The sequence below is a fragment of the Littorina saxatilis genome, linkage group LG6 (genome assembly GCF_037325665.1).
Source record: "Littorina saxatilis isolate snail1 linkage group LG6, US_GU_Lsax_2.0, whole genome shotgun sequence".
Lineage (NCBI taxonomy): Eukaryota > Metazoa > Mollusca > Gastropoda > Littorinimorpha > Littorinidae > Littorina > Littorina saxatilis.
Window position 1 is genome coordinate 22145166 of NC_090250.1, and position 12500 is coordinate 22157665.

A 12500-nucleotide genomic window follows, 5' to 3' on the forward strand; every position below is an offset into this window, starting at 1 on the left:
ATTCGATCAATCAGTCGATGAGGAAATGAACTGATATGTTAGTCGACCAGTCAGTCTAAAAATCCAGTTATCAATCATACATTTAAGAATAGGGTATACGATTAAATCTGTTATAAGTTTATTCGTTTCAAACTTTTAGAAAAGAATAAGGGTGAGGATAATTAAGGTATTATACTGTCCTGTGAGGTTGACCTCATGGAATTACTATCGGAAGGTTTTCAATAGCACACACACACACACACACACACACTCACCTGCAAGTGTACTCGTTACTACCGCTGCACATATCAGCAACAACAGAGAACCACGATCCACTAAGTTCACCATGGCTATAGGGAATGGGGTTTTGTTTTAGCATTTAGTGTTATCCAAGTGAATGTTCAGCATTTTGTATACACGACAGGTTTTTTTATTTTTTTATCTTGGGTGGGGTCACCCTTTATCTCAACACTGTATGTTAAATGAACAATACCTTTTTTTTTCTTTACGCATTCTCATTGTGACTTTTTAGATGTCTTCAGGTCATTTGGCACACACACACATACACGGCCAAATCCTTTTTGCTACACTTATATCACGAATTCCAGCTATTATGAATATCGATTCAACAACAGGTGGATAATAGTGTTGACGTAACAACCCGTTTTGCGTCAAATTGTACACTTACGAAACAAAACAATGAAGAACAAAGCCATGTGACTCACTAAATGTGGTCACTACAGGAATGAATGAGTTGGTAACAGATGTTTATTCAATACATCTTTTACTACTCACAAAATATCAAACTGACGCATTTAATGTACAGTTCTTCTTAAAACAAACAGTCCTGCTTACGATCTTACATCTGCTCTGGATAATATAACTTATATTTTGATGCAGTTGTGATTATCCATATTAATATCACGCTAGATACGATGATTCGTTTAATGACGCCGTCAGCGGAGTTAAGTCATCAACAAAGCTGCAATACTGGTGATTTTTGTGTGGTCACATTTTGACAAGTTTAACGACAACAGATATGTTTGCGCCTGAAATCTGTTTATTTTACAGAAGTGACCAAATTATTATTATTAGTAGTAGTATTATTATTATGAACATTTGTGCGCCTAATCTAAATATAGCCCTAGGCGCTTACAAAATATACAATACATAGTGAACATTATACGAAACACAAATCGACAAGGACCAAGACACTCGGACTCATACACTCGCAGACAGACGCACAGCGAGAACGCGACGCACTCACTCATACCAACTACAGGCACATGCATTCTGAAGACGGAAAAACAGTCATAAATAAATAAATAAATTATTGGATACATAAAGTTAGTTGAGAGAAGAAGAATAGAGCTGGAAAGGGAAGAAGAAGGAGAGAGAAGGAGACAGATTAAGGACCAGCAGGAGAGGGGGATGGGTGGTCATTAACAGACTAGTGAGGGAAGAGGTGTGTTTTGAGTGAGGTTTTGAATGATTGCATAGATGTGGAGTGCCTGAGTGAGTGCGTGAGTTGGTTCCAGATGGATGGGGCCTGGTTCATTCATGTATTGTACACTTGGCAATAAATTATTATCTATTATCTATCAAGAGAAGGTGCGCTGGCCATATGTTTTGGTGCGTGCTGATGGTATCCTAAAAAGGCGGGTGTCTGCGGAGGATCTTAGGGAGCGAGAGGGGGAGTAGACATCAAGAAGGTCAGAAAGATAGCTAGGGGACGATAGATCAAAGTTTCTAAGGCAGAGTGTGGAGATCTTGAACTGAATCCTCTGTTGAACAGGCAGCCAGTGTAGGGTTTGAAGAAGAGGGGTGATGTGGTCGTGCTTGGAAGAGCGAAAGATGAGGCGGGCGGCATGATTCTGAACACGCTGAAGCTTTTCGATGATGTAGTTGGGAGAGCCAGAAAGAATGGAATTGCAATAATCGAGTCGGGATAGAACAAAGGCACAGAGCAGAGTTTTAGTGGCATCCTCAGTGAGGAGATGACGGATGGAGGAGATGCGGCGGATTTCAAAGAAGCAAGTGCGACAGACATTGGCAACATGCTGATGGAAGGACAGGGACTGGTCAAGAGTGACACCTAGGTTGCGGACAGCAGGAGAAAGAGCAATAGAAGAACCATTCAGATCGACAGACGAGGGAAGAGAAGGATGATTGAGATGTTTTTTGGGAGAGACAAGAATCATTTCGGTTTTCTCCTCATTAAGCTTCAGCTTGTTCAGGTCCATCCACGCCTTGAGGTCGGTGATGCAAGACTGGGTGGAGGCAATGAGGCGAGGGAGGTCGGAGATAGGTCCAGAGAGATAGAGTTGGTTGTCGTCGGAGAAGCTGTGGTGAGAGAGAAAGTGGTGAGCACAAATTGAAGGGATGGGTTGGGTGTAAAGGACGAACAGAATAGGCCCCAGGGCGGAGCCCTGGGGCACACCGTACTGTACAGGAGAAGCAGAAGAAGACAGGCCATTCACAGAGACAGACTGGTAGCGATCGGTGAGATAGGACTGAAACCAAGAAAGGACAGACTGAGAAATGCCAAAAGAGTTTTGAAGGCGGGACAAGAGCACGGCATGATCAATAGTATCAAATGCCGCACTCAGGTCCAGCAGAGAGAGAAGGCAGACGTCGTTGTTGTCGAGTGCAGTCAGTATGTCGTTGCTTATTTTCAGTAGAGCAGTTTCTGTCGAGTGTCCAGAGCGATAGGCAGATTGATTGCAGTAGAGAAGGTGGTTGGCTTCAAGATGGTCCAAACGCTGGGAGAGTACGATTTTTTCTGTTATTTTGGAGAGAAATGAGAGATTAGACACAGGTCTGTAGTTCTTCAGATTTTCAGGATCCAAGGAAGGTTTCTTGAGAAGAGGTCAGAGGATAGCGGATTTGAAAATGGCAGGAAAGGACCCAGATGAGAGAGAGGCGTTGATGACGGAGGTGAAATGCGGGAGGAGAGTATCTAGACAGTGAGTGAGGATAGAGGCGGGGAGGGGGTCAAGTTCGCATGTTTTGATGCCGGCGTGCATGATAGTTTTTCTGACTGTGCTTTCGGTAACAGGCTGAAATGAAGAGAAGGGAGGGCCGGAATAGGAGGGGTCAGGGATGGGGGACTGGGTGGGGGGGAGAGCGTCAAGAGACTGGCGGAGTGTGGAAATCTTGCTGGCAAAGAAGTCAGAGAAAGCCTGAGGAAGACGAGAAGAAGGAATTACAGAGGGAAGTGGAGACGAGTCAGATTTACCAAGAAGATCTGAATGACGTCAAAATCAGTACCTTTAAATTTGTGTGAGAATTCTTCGTGACGCTTTTCTGTCTCTGCATGCGTGGAAATAGTGTTTTCTTTCACACACACACACACACAAACACACACACACACACACACACACACACACACACACACACACACACACACACACACACACAAACACACACACACGCACGCACGAAGGCCAGAATGATGCAACGGTGTTAATATTATGTCAAAAGCCGTTCATATACCTTTATTTCACCAGAAGATAGCTTGTACCTCGAAGACAGTACTGCTCATTTGCGATTTTTTTGTGACAAATCAATTGTTACCATCGCAGCAAAGAAGTTGAATTTACTGTCCTTTTCCTTTTTACATTTAGTCAAGTTTTGACTAAATGTTTTAACGTAGAGGGGGGAATCGAGACGAGGGGCGTGGTGTATGTGCGTGTGTGTGTGTGAGTGTGTCTGTCTGTGTGTGTGTGTAGAGCGATTCAGACCAAACTACTGGACCGATCTTTATGAAATTTGACATGAGAGTTCCTGGGTATGAAATCCCCGAACGTTTTTTTCATTTTTTTGATAAATGTCTTTGATGACGTCATATCCGGCTTTTCGTGAAAGTTGAGGCGGCACTGTCACGCCCTCATTTTTCAACCAAATTGGTTGAAATTTTGGTCAAGTAATCTTCGACGAAGCCCGGACTTCGGTATTGCATTTCAGCTTGGTGGCTTAAAAATTAATTAATGACTTTGGTCATTAAAAATCTGAAAATTGTAAAAAAAAATAAAAAATTATAAAACGATCCAAATTTACGTTTATCTTATTCTCCATCATTTTCTGATTCCAAAAACATATAAATATGTTATATTTGGATTAAAAACAAGCTCTGAAAATTAAATATATAAAAATTATTATCAAAATTAAATTGTCGAAATCAATTTAAAAACACTTTCATCTTATTCCTTGTCGGTTCCTGATTCCAAAAACATATAGATATGATATGTTTGGATTGAAAACACGCTCAGAAAGTTAAAACAAAGAGAGGTACAGAAAAGCGTGCTATCCTTCTTAGCGCAACTACTACCCCGCTCTTCTTGTCAATTTCACTGCCTTTGCCATGAGCGGTGGACTGACGATGCTACGAGTATACGGTCTTGCTGAAAAATGGCATTGCGTTCAGTTTCATTCTGTGAGTTCGACAGCTACTTGACTAAATGTTGTATTTTCGCCTTACGCGACTTGTTCTTCTTCTTCTTCTTCTTCAGCTTTAGAGTATGGGCTGAGAGTCCTCTAAATATCATTAGTGGTGAAGAGTGTCCAGATAGGTCTGCTGGGTCTTCCGCCAGCCGTTGCGAAGGACCTGTGACAGCTGGTTGGCCGTGTCGCTGTATGACGTCACTTCCGCCAGGTTGTGGAACTCGTACGGGTCGCTGCTGTGCTGGTAAAGCTCGCGCGCCATCACTTGAGAAAAGTCGCCTCTCCATTTATGCGTGTCAAAGTGGACCCACTCCGTGTAGCGGTGTGTCTTGGTGCGGACCGTGTAGCCCATGATGGGATGTTGGCCGCTGTGTCTTTCGTACTGGCTGAAAGCTGCTTGCTTCCACTGCATGTGGGGGTCCTTGGAGATATTTCTGACCTGAAAAGTTACGCAAACACTAAAACGTAACGCTTGGAAGTTAAGAATGATACCCTTTGAATACCCGACGATGCCACAAGATGGTGACCATCAAATTCTGACGTAGTCATATCTGCACAAACAGCAACGAGTAGGGGCTTGAACTGAAACCATTCATGAACATTCGCTCGCATGCTCACAACTTTAAAACTTAGCCTTGGATTTAAAGGTGGTCGTCTACATTTTTGCTTTTTTTTCAATAATCTTATGGTTAGATTTCGCTAAAAAGTTATGTCAGACATAATGAACCATGGGGAAACAAGTTATAGAAACAAAAATATATGTAAAAAAAGATTTTATTTTGGGGTAGCGTGACTCACGCTTCCAATATTTTGTTTTCTGTTTGCTGAGAACATGTGCTTTGCCTAAATATACTGACCAATCAGATTCATGTCACGTCACTATGCTTATAGCCACGCCCAAACAATTGCAGCAACAGTTTGACACTGGAGCGCTGTCCATGCTCTTTTTTAAACGCACGAAATGCACGGGATTTGAGAGGAGTTTTGCGCTTGGCATTTTCCAAATAAGGATATCCTACTATGAGTACTACGCTGGAATACTACAATGAATTTTCAAACGGCTACACTGGCTTCGTCTTTCCTGATCGAAAGGGGGTGTATTGTTGATAATTGTAGATAATAGACTCTGCAATTTAATGGTCAAATGGCGATTTCGGTATAAAAATTTAGACAAGGACCTTTAAAGGAGCCATGTATACTCACCTGTTTGACCAGGGGCACAAGGCTTGTTCCCTCAAGGCAGGTGGGAACATGAACAGAGTTTTCAGGACACGTTTGAGGCACTGTCAACCCGGACAGTTCCGTCAGAGTCGGGTACAAATCAATGGCTTCCACCAGTTCGTCGGTCACGTGGGAAGGACCTGGTACTCGCGAGTCATTGTTATTGGTAAAGCCAGGAGTCAGCGCGTCGATGAAGTCAAAATGGTGGTTGTTTGCAGTCACGCCGGGGACGTGAAGCATCATGGGAATTCTCAGCGCCATCTCGAAGTTGGTGTGCTTGCACCACTCGGCGTTGTCACCTAGATGCCAGCCTGAAACATCGAGAGACAAAGTTGGATCTAGACGCTTCCCCCGAATACGGCGTATGGCTGCCTGAAAGGCGGGGTAAAAATGGTCATACACGTACAAAAATAAAAACGTGCAAACAACATGAGTGAACGTGAGAGTTTCAGCCAAAGAAGAAGAATCTCGACACCAGCCGTTTTCTCCAGATGGACAATTCCTTAGTACTGTTTGCAGCAAAGTTGGAATTAATGGCTCGTGTGCTTGCACCACTCTGTGTTGTCTCCTAAATGTCAGCCTGTGTCATACACAGACAGTTTTGTCAGAATCAAAGAAAAGTAAGTTTTTTGACGGAATAAACAAGAAATGGGTCGACACATTTTCAATTGTTGTACCGTTTAAAACGAAGCCCGACCTAAGCCTTGCATACCTACTCATCATCATCATGGGCTTCCAATGAAAGATAACGGTGTCTCACTAAGAGTAATACCTAATATACTGGACTCGCAACGAAATATACCCTGTTTACTCCGGTGTCTCACTAGATATTTTACTTAGAACGATAATGATAAGATTCCATATTGTCTTGTGAGGTTACCCTTATGGAAATTCGGGCTGCTTTCTCATTGGGGAAAGCGAGCTGCCTTACAGTACGGCGCTGCCCAATTTTGTTCCTGCATGCGTGTATTCATATTTCCAAGCCCTGAGACTTTCGCTGTAAACTTGTTTTTTACATTTAGTCAAGTTTTGACTAAATGTTTTAACATAGAGGGGGAATCGAGACGAGGGTCATGGTGTATGTGTGTGTGTCTGTCTGTCTGTCTGTCTGTGTGTGTGTAGAGCGATTCAGACTAAACTACTGGACCGATCTTTATGAAATTTTACATGAGAGTTCCTGGGAATGATATCCCCGGACGTTTTTTTCTTTCTTTCGATAAATGTCTTTGATGACGTCATATCCGGCTTTTTGTAAAAGTTGAGGCGGCACTGTCACACCCTCATTTTTCAATCAAATTGATTGAAATTTTGGCCAAGCAATCTTCGACGAAGGCCGGACTTCGGTATTGCATTTCAGTTTGGTGGCTTAAAAATTAATTTATGACTTTGGTCATTAAAAATCGGAAAATTGTAAAAAACATATTTGTTTTATAAAACGATCCAAATTTACGTTCATTTTATTTTTCATCATTTTCTGATTCCAAAAACATATAAATATGTTATATTTGGATTAAAAACAAGCTCTGAAAATTAAAAATATAAAAATTATGATCAAAATTAAATTTCCAAAATCGTTTTAAAAACTATTTCATCTTATTCCTTGTCGGTTCCTGATTCCAAAAACATATAGATATGATATGTTTGGATTAAAAACACGCTCAGAAAGTTAAAACAAAGAGAGGTACAGTAAAGCGTGCTATGAAGCACAGCGCAACCGCTACCGCGCCAAACAGGCTCGTCACTTTCACTGCCTTTTGCACTAGCGGCGGACTACGTTCAGTTTCATTCTGTGAGTTCCACAGCTTGACTAAATGTAGTAATTTCGCCTTACGCGACTTGTTTTATCGTGCGCATGCGAGCACACGGGGGTCTTCGGACACCGAGGAGACTTCTGCACAAAGTTGACTCTCGGAAATGGATCCATCGCCGAACGTGGGGATCGAACCCACGATTAGTGAGATTAGTGAGCAAGAATCCCGAATAAAAGAATGATTACCTTAAAGAAGCCGGCGACAAGCTGTCGAGATATTGATTAAGAATGTACCAAACCTTGTTGCTGTTGTGTTCTCTTTTTGTTTAATTGAATGAAGAGCCCCCATATTACCGTGGTCTCCCAGGAAGGAGATGATGGTGTTGTCAGCATAACCATACTGACTCAGCGCCTTCAGCACTCTCCCCAGCTGGGCGTCCATGTAGCTCGTGGCTGCTGAGTAACCTCGGCGAAGCGTTTTCTGCAGTGCACAAAGTATTGAGGGGTTTGATATTATTTTAATTGTATTCATTAATTTTTTTAATTTTTTATTTTTCTGCTAAACATCTTAAGAAGTAAAAGAGGAAGAGAAAGATAAAGGAAGCACTGGCTGACTGACAGAAAGATGAACCAACCGGCAGTTAGGTTGACAGACAAACAGGCAGGCAGACAGGCTGGCAAACGAACGCTCACGCATGAATACGCTCACACACGCACACGCGCGCACTCGCACACACCTCATGGAATCACACACACACACACACACACACACACACACACACACACACACACACACACACACATATTTATATATATATATATACTGTTCAAAAAAAGAAACGCATAGCTTGTAATATTTGGTTAATTTGGTTATATGGCTACAAGGATATCCACCAAACTGCAGAAAATGTTTATCTGGTCGTCGACCTTTCGTCCATTGCCACAAGTGAGCTCTGCACGTGACGCATGCGTTATCAGTGGCTACAATGTCAAAATTGCTCATTTGGCATGACCACTCGTCATGCTTCAGTGTAATCTCGTGAAACTCGGGGAATATTGAGCTCTCACCATGTCTTCCAAAACCCATAAAAGCGGATTGTTCGCCACAAAGAAATCAGACGACAATTCAGCGACGAAAGATGGCCCGATTGAGCAGAGAAGACCGCCAAATTGCATTGGGTCGTTTACAAGCAGGCCAAAGTCAAAGTGCAATCACCAGGCACTTCCACGTGTCCCAGAGCACCATCAGTAGACTGTGGGTCAGGTTTCAAGCCACTGGCTCCGTTGCTGACTTGCCACGAGCGGGAAGACCAAGGGCGACAACTGCTGCTCACGACCGCTTCATACGGCTCCGCCACCTCCGGAATCGTTTCCTGTCGGCCTCATCTTCTGTCCAGGCTCTCCCCGGGCCACACCGATTATCGGACCAGACCGTGCGGAACCGCCTGCATGAAGCTGGTTTGAGAGCTCGCAGACCTCACAGAGGAGCTGTCCTCACCCGCCGCCATCGCCAGAACCGAGTGCAGTGGGGCAACCAGCACCTTCGCTGGACCGTCCGGAATCACTGGAGACACGTGTGGTTCAGCGACGAGTCCTACTTCCTGCTCCAGCGACATGATGGTCGGAGGAGGGTCTACCGGAGAGTAAACGAACGTTACGCGCCCAACTGTGTGGATGAGGCACCCGTTCATGGTGGTGGAGGCGTCATGGTGTGGGGGGCGATCAATACCGCTGGAAGGAGCACCCTGGTGCACGTCCAAGGGCGCATAACTGCCCAGCGATACGTGGAGGAAATTCTGCGCCCACACGCCCTTCCTCTTCTGGCTGACCAGGATGCCATATTCCAGCAGGACAACGCTCGCCCGCACACAGCACGACTCACCACCCAGTTCCTCACCGACCACCATGTCCAGGCAGGGGCGGACGAGGGGGGGGTTTCAGGGGTTTCCGGAAACCCCCCCCCAGCCAAAATTTTTTTTTTTAAATGGTGTTTTTTTGGGGTATTAATCAGTGACAAAATCTGCTGCCTGAAACTGGTAATGATCATCCTCAAAATGCACCAGATTGCACCATTTTGCATCCTTTTTTACAAAATTTTCCGGGGGGGCATGCCCCCGGACCCCCCTAGCAAGCTAGGCGCTTTGCGCCGTCGGCTCGGCGCTTCGCGCCTTCACACCCATATCTTCACAATATACTTTTGGAAACCCCCCCCATAAAATGAACTGATCCGCCCCTGCCAGGTGCTTCCCTGGCCATCCATGTCGCCAGACATGAACCCGATAGAACACCTCTGGGATGAATTGGACAGACGTGTGCGCAGGCGAGAAGAAGCGCCGGCAAATCACCGCGATCTATTGCAGGCACTTCAGGAGGAGTGGGACACCATCCCACAGCAAGATATCCGGCATCTGATCCAGTCCATGCCCAGAAGGTGCCGGGCAGTTGTTGCTGCTCAAGGCAGTCACACCCCCTACTGACTTGACAGCCTCGGCACCCAATCGTATTGATTGACTGATTGATTACAAGATGCAAATGAACTGTGTGTGCATTCAACTGTGTCCATACCAAATTTCAAACAAATAATCTAAATATTGGATTTTCTGTTAATTTTTTCGAAAAATAAAACAAATTTGGCAAGTAGCAACTATGCGTTTCTTTTTTTGAACAGTATATATCTCTCTTTATACATACACAACACTCCTACACCCCACCCCAACCCCCTCCCTCACGACCAACATACACACACAGTCGCTTTGTTCTTTTTAACTGTAGTCTCTGACCTGGAAATCGTCAGGAAAGATCTTTGAAGAAGTTGTGGTGGGCGTGGCAGCCACATCCAAGTAACTTCTGATCTCTCCAGCGTTGCTGAAAGCGATGTCCGGCATTGCTGTGGGTCTCGTCCGGTGGGCAGCCAGGTGGATTTTGGACAACGGGTACAGGTCTGCGAGAGGCGTTAGAATGATTCACCAATATGGAATTGTTCAATCCTTGTCCATTTCTTCTCTACATTAGGATCGTCAAAACTACAGTAGATCTTTACTTCAAGGCAAACTCCTTACCGTCTCGGATCTGACTTGGCTTTTACATGGGATAAAACCGTCCCTCCACTTGGTCACATACCAAAACTCAACTCCCTGACTGCTTGCTGTGGTGAGTTGTTTTTTGTTTTGTTTTTTGTGGATCTCAGATGCATGCAGGCTGCTTCTTTTGTTGTTGTTGAATGAATTACTTTCTTAAAAAGACAGAAAGCACAGACACCAATACACTGCTTGTTTATGATGATAAAACTGAAGTCTTACTGTGCAAAAAGAAGAACACTACATTTCCCTCTCCCCAACCTGTTTCTGTACAAGTAGGCAACACCGACATTCTTTTCTCGCCATCAGCTAGAAACCTTGGATTCACCCTTTCATCTGACTTAACAAACATTTATCTTTAGTCTGTAGAGCAGCTTATTTTGAGCTTCGTAAGATTAGCACCATTCGCCACACACTCTCCTCTCAAACAACTTTGTTCTTTCTAAACTTGACTACTGCAACTCTCTTCTCTCTGGCTGTCCTCTGCACCTCCTGCATAAACTACAAAAAGTCCAAAACTCGGCAGCACGCCTCATTCTCAAAGCACAAAAAAGACATCACGCAAGACCACTTCTTCGCACACTGCACTGGTTACCTATTCAAGCACGCATTGACTACAAACTGTCCAACCTCTCCTTTAAAGGTCCTTGTCTACATTTTTATACCGAAATTGCCATTTGACCATTAAAATGCAGAGTTTATTATCTACAAATATCAACAATACACCCCCTTTCGATCAGGAAAGACGAAGCCAGTGTAGCCGTTTGAAAATTCATTGTAGTATTCCAGCGTAGTACTCATAGTAGGATATCCTTATTTGGAAAATGCCAAGCGCAAAACTCCTCTCAAATCCCGTGCATTTCGTGCGTTTAAAAAAAAGCGTGGACAGCGCTCCAGTGTCAAACTGTTGCTGCACTTGTGACTTGTTTGGGCGTGGCTATTAGCATAGTGACATGAATTTGATTGGTCAGTATTTTTAGGCAAAGCACATGTTCTCAGCAAACAGAAAACAAAATATTGGAAGCGTGAGTCACGCTACCCAAAAATAAAATCTTTTTTTACATATTTTTTTTTCTATAACTTGTTTCCCCATGGTTCATTCATCATCTGACATAACTTTTTAGCGAAATCTAACCATAAGATTATTGACAAAAAACAAAAATGTAGACGACCACCTTTAACTTCTTTTCTGGCTCGTCTTCTGCTTACTTCTCTGAACTCCTCACCGTCTATTCTACAGCAAGACAACTCGGTGCCTCTTCTGACTGTCGCATCCTTACCATCCCACACACCAAAACCAAAACATACCGTATGGACAACGCACTTTTACTTTCTGCGCACCCACACAATGGAATTCTCTCCCCTTTCACATCCGCCACTCTCAGTCACCCCAAGCATTCAAACGAGCACTTAAAACACACATCTTCAAGAAATACAACCCCTGATTTTGTTTTCTCAGTCCATCAGTAGGCTACATGTAGTGTATTTTTTGTTTTAGTGATAATGTGATAATGTATATAAAGATCTAGGGCTGTTTTTCAGTATTATTGATAACATGTTCGGTCTGATTAAGGGTTTTTAGCTGGTATTTCCTTGTTTTCACTACCTATTTTATTCATGTTTTTATTACTTAGTTAGTGGAAGAACATTTTTGTAATGTATGTTTGATGGTGTATGCTTTTAAATTAAGCGTTGTTGACTGTAAATGTAGATGTAAATGCTTGTATAACTGTGTTTTAATTTTAAATGTGTCAAGCGCAAAGAGCATAATTGTAAAGTTATGATGTTGCGCTATATAAATGCTCATTTATCATTATTATTATTATTATTATTATTATTATTATTATTATTATTATTATTATTATTATTATTATTATGGGTGTAGATTGTGGCAATACGATCATAGCAGGGATATTGTAGTTCATTTCAAGTTTAAAATCAACACGAGAGGCGTTCATGAGAGCAAGAATAACTTGCTTCGCTTGTACGCAACAGTCTCCCGCTCTCGTTAAGGGCAGATTATACCTGCG

General features: G+C 43.3%; 2 protein-coding genes across 2 annotated transcripts in view; both read right to left on the reverse strand.

Moving 5' to 3' along the window:
- The window catches only part of LOC138968762 (iduronate 2-sulfatase-like), a 9477-nt gene extending 8892 nt beyond the window's left edge, over window positions 1–585 (reverse strand). The window contains exon 1 of the mRNA XM_070341407.1: window positions 255–585. Coding sequence (XP_070197508.1) covers window positions 255–327 — 73 coding nt within the window. The 5' untranslated portion in view covers window positions 328–585. The remainder of the gene's footprint in view (window positions 1–254) is intronic.
- A 2875-nt stretch (window positions 586–3460) lies between these two features.
- LOC138968764 (iduronate 2-sulfatase-like) overlaps window positions 3461–12500 on the reverse strand; it is a 38045-nt gene continuing 29005 nt past the window's right edge. The window contains exons 6-9 of the mRNA XM_070341408.1: window positions 10174–10334; window positions 7748–7874; window positions 5626–5954; window positions 3461–4861 (exon numbers count right to left, since the gene is read on the reverse strand). Coding sequence (XP_070197509.1) covers window positions 4526–4861; window positions 5626–5954; window positions 7748–7874; window positions 10174–10334 — 953 coding nt within the window. The 3' untranslated portion in view covers window positions 3461–4525. The remainder of the gene's footprint in view (window positions 4862–5625; window positions 5955–7747; window positions 7875–10173; window positions 10335–12500) is intronic.